Source organism: Patella vulgata, chromosome 4, assembly GCF_932274485.2.
Source record: "Patella vulgata chromosome 4, xgPatVulg1.2, whole genome shotgun sequence".
In the NCBI taxonomy this organism is placed as follows: Eukaryota; Metazoa; Mollusca; class Gastropoda; family Patellidae; genus Patella; species Patella vulgata.
Genome location: NC_065882.2, coordinates 3,031,114 through 3,044,794, shown reverse-complemented (window position 1 = coordinate 3,044,794; position 13,681 = coordinate 3,031,114). Strand labels below are relative to the sequence as shown.

Sequence of the window (13,681 nt, the reverse complement as noted above, 5' to 3'; positions counted from 1 at the left end):
ATGTCAGTTATGGGAAGTTCGGTCGTTCGCTGCTTGTCTAGGGCAGTGTTTACAGGCTTCTCCATCGAACATTTGCCTGTCTGTTAATGTTTCGATGGACTCCAAATACACACGAGTAAATAAAAAATATTACAAAATACTGTTTAATTAATCAAAGGATTTTTTTTTTAAATTTCGGGGTGTTACTTCGAAAGGGAGGTAACTCTTATTTTTAGACAAAAAAAATATTTTTAGTTTGGCATTTTCCCCATTTCAAAGATTGATATTGTGGAACCTAATAAGCTATGGCCTTAAATTAAATTTTTAGAAAATATGTGCATATTCGAATGCATCGAAACACTACAAACACTCTCTTTGTCTTTATTAATCAATCGAGTTGTTTCCCATCTCTCAGCTCTTCTATCCTAAAGATCCATTTTGACAGAAGAAACAAAATAAATCAATCAGCTGTTGTTTTGATTATCTTATTAATTTTAATTGTGTATACTTATAATTACCACTTGACAAAATATTAAAGGGTTCCTGAAAGGAATATTTGAGGTACAATTTGCAGCAAAGTCAATCAATCACAGTTACTTATAAATTATAGACAGCTTTATTTGTGGGAATTCCTAGTTAAATACTAGTAGTAGCCTAGTAGGCCGTCTTTAAAAGTTTCTCTTCCAACTTTCATAATCATATCGTCGCACATTTTGATTTTACTTATAATTTACTTATTAACTTATACATGACTGAGATGTAGATGTTTTTTTTTTTATAAATAATATTTTATTCTCAGGAAAGGATTGAGGAACAGGCTAGGCCTATATTATTACCTCTCTCCTACATGTAGTACAGAGATCATTTTCATATTTCTTTTGTCAGTCACGATAAGAATTGTACATATATATAGTTGAAGGAAAGTAGCAAAAGATTATGAATGCAGCATTGCCTATCTTTTATTTTTCATGATGATATCTCCCAAAGACTAAAGGCTAACCAAAATCAATGAGATTTTCAAATTAATAGGGCCCCAAAAGAGTTTTGGTTCTACTTTACGTTTGATCAAATATAGGCTACTCCCCAATCAGCCACTCACAAAGTGTTTAGTACAAACTCAATATTATTCATAAAATTTGACATTTAAAAGACAAATTAAAATTTAATATCTAGGCCCTATTTCAAATAAATTCGGTCAATGTTGATGTTATTTTAATCTTGCTATGAAAATATGGGCTCCAGATATTCAATATTTAAGACACAATGAACAATTTAAAATCAGTTCCTAGCTAGCATCAGATTCTCTGTCTTATGCACCATAGACTTGATGAACAGAGCAAATCAAATCCTGCAAGAAAATGCAAAGTACCGGTCGATGCATAAAGGACAAAAGAAAAAGATAAACTTATAGACTAACCTGGCACAAAGAGAAATGTCATTCAGTTTGGAGAGAGAGAAATGAAGTTTAGGGATTAAGTCACTCAACACAAACTAGTTCATTTCGGGCCTAACATATATGGTTAATTTTTTTTTCAATAATTCGTATGTGGCATAGTGGTCTTTAGCAGTAGGAGGAAACCAGAGGACCCGGGGAAAACCCACGAGGTTGGACATTCAATTTGGACTACTCAAGTATTGCACCGAATGTAACTGCCTAGAAAATAAAATAAAATATTTAAAACTGAATATAATTCAATTTATTCATACCGGTATGTGATTTTTGACCAGTTTTCAAAAAATACTGAAAAGAGTTCTGAACCTTGATCACTATGAAAAATTTTGTGGACACTCTAGAGGTAAAGCATTAGTTGGATTGAAACTTATATAATATATTGATTTTAAGATATTTCCTATAACTACTGTCAGAGTTATGGCCCTTGATCTGAACAATTGTCTAGACACTCCAGCCAAATACTCTAGACCAGTGGTTCTCAACCTTTTTTTGCCAACAGCACACCTTGGAACACATGAAAAAATAGACAGAGTCATAGACACATAGAATGACTCAAACTAAATAAGGAAAAACACAGCCATGAACTTATCAGTTGACACCAGTACTCAATTGGGATCACATGGTTTTTTACATTTTCGTAGTGTGCTGTTCAAAATTTCGCGGCATACTTAGGAAGATATCGCGCGGCACACCAGTTGAGAATCACTGCTCTAGACTCTAAGATTATCATCCAATTGGTTAGTAATTTATATACAGTGTCGTGTTTATGTGGAAGAGACAGAGAAACTTATTGATTTTCAATTTTTGATTTCATATATTATCTGAACGGCCGATGTTATCATTATTATCAGTAAATATTTTGTATAATACATGTTAGCATTAAGGGTAGGAAGAACAAGAAACCAATCAACTTTTAATTATTTCTGTTAATTTCTTTATGGGTTGTTACACTTGATCAGTTTTTAATGACTTTCAAATTAGAACAAAAAATCGACAACCTCTATGTGGACTGCTCGTACATCTAAGCTGCTGTGGGCATATGTTTCGTTGCCTTTGGACATATATTTCGTTGCCTGTAGACATATCTTTTTCATTGTCTGCGGACATATCAGGGTTCCCGCGGTCCTTGAAAATCCTTGAATATCCTTAAATTTAAAATTTCATTTTCAAGGTCTTGAATATCCTTGAATTTCGCGGAAATAGGAAAATATCCTTGAATTTCAGTTGAGATCCTTAATTTTGTTTCAAATGTCTTCAATTCCTTTTAAATATGAGATTATAACGATAGTTGGTAATGTTTTGGTTATTTTTAAGATGAAATATTGTAACTTTAGGCTAAAAAATGTCCTTGAAAATCCTTGAATTTGACATATATTTATCCTTGAATATCCTTGAAAAAATGTTTGACGAAGCCGCGGGAACCCTGACATATGCTTCGTTGCCTGTACTGTGGAGATATGTTTTGTTACCTGTGGAGTGTGGATATATGTTTGTCGAATTATTGGATATGATATTTTGAACCATGTCGAAGTGGGGATTGTTTATGGCGTGTTAATCTTTTGGCTGTTAAATTCTGAAATACTTGCTAAGTTCATTCCCGATTTTCTTCTTATTGTACATTTTTATTGCGCACAACTGGTTAGCGAGTGTGCGCTGTAACAAAGGTCTGTCATTGTGTCAACTGGCGTGGTTTCGATTCCCTGGTTGTACGTGACAAGGAGTAGTAGGGTCGCTTGTCCAACCTCTTGTGTTTTCTCTTGGTCCTCTAGTTTCCTCCCACTTCTAAAGACCCTTAGGCGCAAGCGAATTATTGAAATAAAATTAAAACATATGTTAGTCCCAAAATGACCTAGTTTGTGTGAGTGGACATTAAACCCCATCTCTCTCTCTCTCTCTCTCTCTCTCTCTCTCTCTCTCTCTCACAAAATGTGGTACAGAAATTAAGTAGATAATATAGAATTGAAAGGATCCTATTTATCTCCCTTTCAGTAATTCCAGACATGGATTATGGCTGATTCAGTACATGTGTTTACTCAAGTTGTTTGATGGATACGGTAAAATTTCCTTGCTTATGTCAGCTGCTGCAAGTATGGAAGAAGGCCTTGTAGCGTCAACGAGCAACAATAATGGAAGTGAAATCAGGGAGATGTCTGATCAGTTGGAGGAGGCAATCATCGCCAATGATACAGAGAAGTTAAGACAACTTTTACAGTCAGCTTTAAATATTAACGTAGCGCTAAGTAACAAAAAAGAGTCGGCCTTGATTTTGGCGATCAAGCTGACCAAGGTAGACATAGTTAAATTGTTGTTAGATAGCGGTTTATGCGATATAAATAGACACAACGTAAATCAGTATTCGCCATTAGATGTTGCCTTGATAACCACCTTTGATAATCGCCTCGAACCACGTCACTCGGCATGTTGGAAGATCGTTTCTCTGTTATTAGAATACGGTGCCGAGCCGTCGTCAAGGGATGCGATGATGTATGTTGTTCGTACGTCATTAAAGTACATCGATGATCAATTTATTAACCAATTAATTGATTTCTTTTTACTCGGCACGTACTCCCCTATGGCTCATGAACTTTTACTAACTAAACTGCATAGATCTCAGCCTATCTATGAAGGCATCATTGATCACTTTTTGGTCAAGATCTCCTTACTAACCATCAAAATTATCAAACAAGCTACCACGGCAACTTTATCTCAAATTGTTACTACTTTCGTGTATTATATTGACTCACATTGGAATTCTAAAGAGCTGGAGATCAAGACGGTAAGGCATTTGGTTCTTTATTCTTCTGCTGCAGGATTCAAATGGAGGAATTCGGACATAACTCTAGTTAAAAGAGTATCGGAAAAACTTGCGTTGATGTGCCAAAAGCAGGCTGTACATGTTCCATCCTTACAGCATATCTGCCGTATGAAAGTTCGAGGTTGCGTGAAAAAATCTGTTTTTGATGTCACCAATAAACTAACTCTGCCAAATTCCATTAAACAGTATCTTTTATTGGATGATATTGATAAATTAAAGGACGTTATTAACAATGTCATTTTCTGAATCGGTGGTAAAATATCAGAAAACTCTATCACAAATTTACACCTTACACACCTCACAGGTTGTATGCACTGCTTTTGCTTTAGCTGAAGTCATAAATACAAAAAGTTGTGGAGAGAGGGGGGGGGGGGCTGAATGGCTAGCGCGATTGTGCTCTATCACAAGGTCTGTCATTGAGTCAACTTTCGTGGTTTCAGTTTCGATTCCCCAGTTGTACGTGACAAGGAGTAGGGTCGCCTGTCCAACCTCGTGGGTTTTCTCCTGGTTCTCCAGTTTCCTCCTACTGCTAAAGACATATTATTGAAATAAAATTGAACCATATGTTAGTCCCAAAATGACCTAGTGTGTTTTGAGTGGATGTTCAACTCTCTCTCTCTCTCTCTCTCTCTCTCTCTCTCTCTCTCTTTCTCTGATTATTTGATGTCAGAAATACCAAAAGTCATGAATACTAAAATTTGTGAATACTAAAAGTTATGATTTCAAAATGTATTTTTGGTCTATGTTAAATACTTTTGTTCTTAAATATTGATAAAAATAAACAACAATCACAACAACAATATTGATAAAAATAAACAACAATCACAAAGTATTGAGATTGAGAGAATCGGTAAACTGTGACTAAAGCAGAAGTAGAAGCAGTTTTTACAGACCAAGTATTAATTATATTTTATTGATAATTTATTTAAAATTTATATCAGAATTCCAGTTATTAATCAATGTGTACATGTTCATGTCAATTGTCAAGTTAGAATCGTATGTAGATATAGATAGTTTGAACAGATGTTTATGTTAGATATTGCTATGTCATTATTAGTTTGTAACAAGCTGTTACAATTTGATGATGTTTTATTTGTTTTATAAAACACAAAGAGGATATTTATGCTTGTTTGTCGATCTGGAATGTTCTGATTGGAAGGAACTGCTATTGAGTAGTGCACAATGGGGGGTGCTCGTTTGTCGATCTGGAATGTTCTGATTGGACTGAATTGATATTGAGTAAAACACAATTGGGGGTGCTTGATTGTCAATCTGGAATGTTCTGAATGGACGGAATGAATCCTGTCACAATTCTACCAGCCCTAGAAGTGTTGTGACATAAGCAAATGATTTAGCTATGTTGTCTTGACAGGTTTCGAGGGATAGGGATAATTTCATTTCAGAATATTCGATCAAGTACCCTCATATTTAGATCCAACTAGAAGAACTAATATGACAATGTATTATTTTTATTACTTATTAAGTAATTATTTTTTTTTTGTTTGTGGTGGTTGGATAACCATATCTTATAGCCCAGTTTCATAAATTTGAATTATTATTTTATTTTTATACACCCACATGGAAATGTGGGCATATATTGTCGTCTCCCCCATCTGTCGGTTCCGTCGTCCACAATTTCTCGTGAACATTCTAATGCCAAAAATTATCATCCGATTGTTTTAAAATTGATATATGTGGCTTACATTAGTGAGATGAAGAATCCTATTTAATTTCAATAATTTCTGTTAATTACATCTAGTGTTATGTCCCTTGTGAACGCTCTAATGCCAAAAGTTATCTGCCAATCTGTATGAAAGTTATATATGTCATTTAAATTTGTGAAACAACGAAACCTGTTGAATTTCAGCAATTTACAATGAATAACTTTGAAAAACATATATAAATTTATGTATTTACGGAACTTTATATAATTGGTAATTTAATGCACACATTGTGAAAAGTGTGTACATAGTTTTATCCCCTTGTCCCAACTACCAACAATTTGAAGTGAACATTTTAACAACCCACCCGGCTTACCCATACTTCCCCGGGCGTACTGTTAAAAAATGCTTAATGAACATTGTTTGACTTTAGAGAATTTTCTCCATGTGTCTTTATTAACTAGTGTTTTTGTATTTTGTTATCGTGTATCAATTGTACTATCCTTATATTTGTTATCGTGTATCAATTCAATCTCCATCTCAGAGATAAGTTTACCCTTCGTTTATCTCTGGTAAAACTTGCCGGCCATTTTGAATTCCTGTCAATCAGGAGCCACTGGGGGTGGAGCTAAACATCAAATTCACGCTGATTAATGGCCGGCGAGTTTTACAAGAGATAAAAAAAAGGGTAAACGTTTCTCTAGGATTAAGATTGATATCAATTGTACTATCCTTATATTTGTTTGTAAATTCATTGGTTGTGTCCTTTTAATTTTGATGTGTTTATTCGGTGAAACTTTGTATATTTCATTCTTAATGTCAGTTGTGCCATGTTAATTTTGATGTGTTTATTTGGTGAAACTTCTAATATGATGATATACTGTGTATATTTCACTCTTAATGTCAATCACATAGGTTGTCGTGACTACTGTTGGTGTTAATTGAGTTTCTCTAGTTGTTTATAAACATACCATTCATTAGTCCTTGAAACAATCACTACAACTCAGGTATCATTTAGTTCTTATAGCAGAAATTTCTATATTTAATGTTTAGTTTTAAGGCGTGGTTGGAAAACTGTTCAAATCTGTTGAGAATCATAGAAAACCATTGGGTATTTACTGTTGTGTTGTTTAAATGGTCTGTTTAGATTAGATATGTGTGTGAGTTAGTTGTATTTTACGTCCGCTTCCACCAAGATGATATGAGTGTTGGGTTTATAATTGTTTAGTTTCTGGAGCAGTGTTGAGTAATTAATTAGTTTGTTAATTACTCAACACCTTCCAACACAGAAACTCCTGCTAAAACAACTAAATGATACCCAAGTTGTTGTGAGTTTTGTACCCGGATGTACAGTCACTACCGACCCACACACTCTTTTCTTATCTCATTCAATAGATCTGTGTCAAGGTCTGTCAAAAAAAAGCCAATCACAGCTTTTTATTTCCTGGATCTATGAAGCGGATGTGTTAGTCTCGGAGATAAAGAGTTGACAGTTCTTGCTATAATAGTTAAAAAATAGATAATGTAAATAGAATATGCTGAAAATTTCAGCCAAATTGCTCCACTCCAACCGAGATATTAGCTTCGATCATCATTACTAAAGTCGATACAATAAAAATCAAAGTCTTGATTATCCATTTTTATGTTTAATCATCCTAAACAAAATGTATTCCAATCTACTAAACATTACAGGCTAGCGATGACATCAAGAGTTGATTTTGTCCTGGATAAGTTAATTAATGTTTAATTAATAATTTAGATAACATTTCAGGCCTAAAGAAAGACCTGCAATAGGCAGATTTAGCTCTTGCATAATGTATGTTTAAACAAATCAATCTGAAATTAATCCCTGTAGATAGTGACAACCAGAGCTCTGAATTTAGTCATATCATCCAGTCCCGACGGTCACAAAATTTTACCAGAATTTGGTGCCGAAAAGTAGGACATTAAACTACATTTCATTTCATTTGATAATTATTAAACACGAACAGTATGTTTTTAAATGGATGCAAAACTGGTTACTCCTCTTCCACTTTATTATTAACGATGTTATCACCGTACCTGTAATACAGGTAAGACAAGAGATGAACCCACATTTGTGAGTGGTAGAGAATTTACATCTTGGTACAACCAGGGCTACTGACTTGAACAGGTTTTCAACAGTATTTAATAGTACCTCCTTATTAACATTTAAATGGTTGTCAAAATCCTTAAGTTTAAATTTTACATGTAAGCCAAATAATATATTAATTGAAGAGTCCAGGGGAAGAACTATCTAAGTCACATTTTTGTCTTTTCGCATAAAAGGCAAAACAGACTTTTGGACGAGAATGTTTGATGCTAACAAAACAACGAGTGGGTTTAATTACAATTTCAAAATGATGTTTAATATGAATCATAATTACCAGTCCAACAACTGACTTCCACTTTTCAGCCAAATTAAGGTCAAATAAAAGGTACGATGGACGTATTTGTCCGGGAGGCCATTTCAAAAGGGCCTTGGTTCGATGTGACTCAGATCGTTTTTACCAGAAATTGATTGTTCCACAGAAAGCTTATACAATTTCCTACCAGATGCCGCCATTAACTGGGGTTCTTTGAAAAAGTGACTTAGATCGTTCTTCCCCAGGGCTCTTCATTTATTAGAAATACTTAAGTGTAAATAAATGCAGCCTCCTTATTTTTATTTAAATGGATGTCAAAATTTAAGCTGATTTTACATGTAAGCTGAATTTATTCCGGTAACTGCAGGCCTGGAAATAACGGTTTTAGATGTACCTGACAAAATATCAGGCACTAATGAAATAGTACCTGACATTTTCAACTTAGTGCCGGACATGTATTAATAATATCAATAAAAAACACAAATCAGTGCCAGACAAAATGACAGGCCGGACAAATAGTACCTGACATTTTCGACTTATTGCCGGACATGTATTAATAATATCAATAAAAAAGACAAATCAGTGCCGGACAAAATGACAGGCACCAGAAGTTTAGTGCCTGACAAAGCCTGAATGTGTGCCTGACATTGTCTGTGACAGGTGCCTTATTTCCAGGCTTGAAATTAACCATAAAAGACTGCATCAAAACTTTTAAATAATGAAATAATGAAATACTGTATTATAATAATTTATATTGTAAGTCTGTACTGTAATGTAGTCATTTATATTCCATCTGTATTTTTTTGTTTTTAAATATAGTGTTTTAATGTTAAAATATTTACATGTAAGCTAAATATATTTCGATAACTATATAGTAATTAATCGACTATAATTTAAACAGCTGCATCAAAACTTTTCAGTTTGTAATCTTGAAATTTTGTAATATGATAATTTATATTGTAAGTTTGTTTTGTACTTCACCTTTATTTTTTTTTTTTTTTTAAATATGGTGTTTTAATGTTAAAATATTTGATATCCTTAAGTTTAAAATTTACTTGTAAATATATGTTGTAATTAAGCCCATCTCTGTTTTTGAAGTCTAATAAAGGCTGCATCAAAGCTTTAAGTGTATTATATATCAATATAATCATTTATATTGCATCTGTATGCATCTGTATTATTTATTCGATAGTGTTTTAATGTTAAAATATTTGATATTACTTTAAGTAAACTATTTATCTTGGGCCAAACCAATGTGGTTTTCTGTTTTTCGGGAATACTTGTAAAAATTTTCCTTCTTATTTTTGAAATCCAAAAGTACTTAGTTGTATTGTTCAATAGCTTTTAGTTCCCAAGTTTTAAGTTTGGAATTTTAAATAAAACATCTTTCACGTGATATAGCATTGCGCCAGTCCATCACGAAACCTATTTTGTGCTCCGGTAACCCACGACTATATAAAGGGAACATCCGCACGATCTCATGAGTTCGAACCAGGCCCGTAGCCAGAGGGGGGCAAGGGGGGGGGGGGCAATTTGCCGACCATAGCTCAAAAAAACCTACTGTAGACTGTGCTGGGTGTCCCCCCCTAAAAACTTCACTGCCCCTCCGAAGCTAACAAGCTGGCTACAGGCCTGGTTCGAACTGAAAGAAACTAGTCGCTTCTTGAGAGAAATCTATGACAGCCACTCGTCACTCGTAGATTTCTAAATTTTTCACTTGATTCAAATGGCTGATTATTTATCAAGCCCCTAAAAAACAGAAAAACAAATTGGTCTGGCATTATGTTGATTTATTGTTATTATCTTAAAATGGCCCCTTTTTTTATTTGTTTATTTATTTTATTTAAAGATATTTATTTCCTTAATAATTGCTCAATGTCATGCTCATGGATAAGGCCATACCAAAAATATATTCTGATTCTCAGAAAAATCCATCATAAAAGGGATGTTTTTAATTTTATTTCTATTCTATTGTCAAAAAGGGGTTGGATGGCCGAGTGGTTAGCATGCGCACGTTGTATCATACGGTGTGTCATTGAGTCAACTGGCGTGGTTTCGATTCCCTGGTTGTACGTGACAAAGGAGTAGGGTCGCCTTTCCAACCTCGTGGGTTTTCCCCAGGTCCACTGGTTTCCTCCCACTGCTAAAGACTCCTACGGGCAAGCGCAAACAAATTATTGTAATAAAATTGAACCATATGTTAATCCCGAAATGACCTGGTTTGTGTTGAGTAGAGGTTAAACTCTCCCTCTCTCACTAAATCACAAACATCAAGGTTCTACATTTATCTTATCATCTGTTTATTCATGGAGCCACAGTGATTAAGTGGGTAAGACACTGCCTCGCTAGCCAGAATGATCGCAATTTCGATCCCTGCATTGTCAGTGGTGCAGGGCAGAGGACCTGACAAGGACAGCTGTCTAGTTGTTTTGAAGGGACAAAAAACCAATGTCCCATGTATACATAGGTGTGCACATAAAATGTCCCTTGGCAGCTTGAATTCGGTATAAGAGTAAGCCATAGTGCCGCTACCCGGGCAATATGTCCCTCATAGCACATTGTATGGTGTATGCCAGTCTTCATTAGCCCAGTCGGAGCAGATAAGTAGGACATTAAACCCCATTTCATTTCATTTCTGTTTATTCATGCTGTTTACAGTACGGTAATTCACTTACCGGTACATAATTATTACTTCTCATGTTAAATATAGATTTACCATGAACTGCGGTAATTAAAGATACATTATGGGAGATTAGATAAAGAGATGGAAGTTCTCACTATAATAGTTAAAAACTAGATACTGTAAAGGCAATTTGCTGAAAATTTCAGTCAAATTGATCTACTATGAACCAAGATTTTAGCCATTGAATTTTGGGCCGAGCCTTGATCATCATTTCTAAAGTCGGTAGGATAAAAAAAACATAGTCTTGATTATGCATTTTTATACGCCCACATTGAAATGTGGTCGTATATTGTCGTCACCACTGTCCGTCCGTTCGGTCGGTCGGCGTCCACAATTGCTTGTGGACGCTCTAGAGGCTAAAGTTAATATCCGATTGACTTTAAATTTATACACAGTGTTTAAGGTCATGAAACGAAGAAGCCTATTGATTTTCCGATAATTACTGCCAGAGTCATGGCCCTTGATCACTTCAAAAAATCTTGTGGACGCTCTAGAGGCTAAAATTAATATCTGATTTACTTTAAATTTATACACAGTGTTTAAGGTCATGAGACGAAGAAGCCTATTGATTTTCAGCGATTTCCGATAATTACTGCCAGAGTTATGGCCCTTGATCACTTTCAAAAATCGTGTGGACGCTCTAGAAGCCAAAGTTAATATCCGATTGACTTTAAATTTATACACAATGTTTAAGGTCATGAGACAAAGAAGCATTTTGATTTTCAGCGATTTTTTGATAATTACTGCCAGTGTTATGGCCCTTGATCACTTTGAAAAATCTTATGGACGCTCTAGAGGCTAAAGTTAATATCCGATTGACTTTAAATTTATACACAGTGTTTAAGGTCATGAGAGGAAGAATGCTAATGTTGTGGCCCTTGATCACTTCAAAAAATCTTGTAAATGCTGTAGAGGCTACAGTTAATATCCAATTGACTTTAAATTTATACACAGTGTTTGAGGTCATGAGACGAAGAATCATATTGATTTTCAACGATTTTCGATAATTACTGCCAGAGTTATGGCCCTTGATCACTTCAAAAAATCTTGTAAATGCTCTAGAGGCTACAGTTAATATCCGATTGACTTTAAATTTATACACAGTGTTTGAGGTCATGAGACGAAGAATCATACTGATTTTCAACGATTTCCGATAATTACTGCCCAAGTTATGGCCCTTGATCACTTTGAAAAATCTTGTGACGCTCTAGAGGCTAAAGTTATCATCTGATTGACTTCAGATTGATACACAGAGTTTAAGGTCTTAAGACGAACAAGTATATTGATTTTCAATGAATTTTTATGATTAGAACAACTAAATCCATGATGTTAAAAGTTTTGTATACTAAACATAAGCATGGGGGCAGAACTTTATAAAAACCAAACAAATTCTAATGGTTTTCTGATAATTACTTAATTAGTTGTTACTCTTAATCAGATTTTAATGTATTATAAATGTTTAATTACCGAAAAAAGTAAAAATATGCGACAACGCTTGTTGACTCCCTGGACAATTTAGCTGCTGTGGGCATATGTTTCGTTGCCTGGCAACCTATCTTTTGATTTAATTATCAATGAGCGTTAAGCAGTAGATAGGATTCTAATCCAATAAACTTCGCAGGCTAGCGATGCCATCGATAGTTGATTATGGTCTGGATAAGTTAATTACTGTCTATTAATAATTTAGATAACATTTACGGTGTAAAGAAAGACCTGCAATAGGCAGATTTCTCTCTTGCATAATGTATGTTTAATTGTTGAATTATGATCTGATTTGCTGCATAACTTTCTTTCTCAATTTAATGATTAAATGGATAATCGAGACTATGATTTTTGTCGTACCGACTTTAGTAATGATGACTGAGGCTATGCGGAACTTTCACTCGCTTATTTCTCTGTTCATAGTGGATCAATTTGCCTGAAATTTTCAGCAAATTGCCTTTACATTATCTAGTTTTTAACTATTATAGTGAGAACTGCCAACTCGTTATCGAATCTCCCATAACGAATCTTTAATAGAAACTGAAATGATAAACTGGTGATACTGTTAAAGTGATGCGACCATATCTGAAAACCAGAATATTTATTGTTAGTTTATCTCAAAGAAGGATGTTCAGTACTATATATTCCTCAATGATGTAAAAGTTGAAAGAGATAATTTGCTTGGTTATTTGTATATATCGTACTCACATTTAACATGTATGTATATTGTCGTCACCTGTGTCAGTCGTCCATCCATATTTTTGGGGGAAACACTTCAAGGCAGATTTAGTTCTTGAGATATTGACAAGGAGTAGGGTCGCCTGATTTCAGCTTTTGTCAGCACATATTTTGACTTGTTTGATCTACCATAGTACTTATTAAGGTAATCATAAACACATGCCTATGAGAGGTTGGATGGCTGAATGGTTAGCGCGTGTGTTGTATTATAAGGTCTGTCATTGAGTCAACTGGCGTGGTTTCGATTCCCCGGTTGTACGTGACAAGGAGTAGGTTCCCCTGTCCAACCTCATGGCGATGTATGTGGTTTAGTTTTATAACTCTATCCAGTTACTGAATGGAAGAATTATTAAAGTGTTATAGTTTTCGATTCCCGGGTTGTATGTGACAAGGAGTAGAGTCGCCTGTCCAACCTCGTGGGTTTTCTCCAGGTCCTCCGGTTTCCTCCCACTGCTAAAGACCCCTACGCACATGCAAATTATTGAA

General features: G+C 34.7%; 1 protein-coding gene across 1 annotated transcript; it reads left to right on the top strand.

The window, feature by feature from the left end:
• The first annotated feature begins 433 nt into the window (after positions 1-433).
• Positions 434-4,884, top strand: LOC126819721 (uncharacterized). The gene is made up of 2 exons (XM_050547926.2): positions 434-540; positions 3,422-4,884. The coding sequence occupies exon 2, from the start codon at positions 3,456-3,458 to the stop codon at positions 4,491-4,493; it is 1,038 nt and encodes a 345-aa protein (XP_050403883.1). The 5' UTR covers positions 434-540; positions 3,422-3,455; the 3' UTR covers positions 4,494-4,884.
• Positions 4,885-13,681: the final 8,797 nt, after the last annotated feature.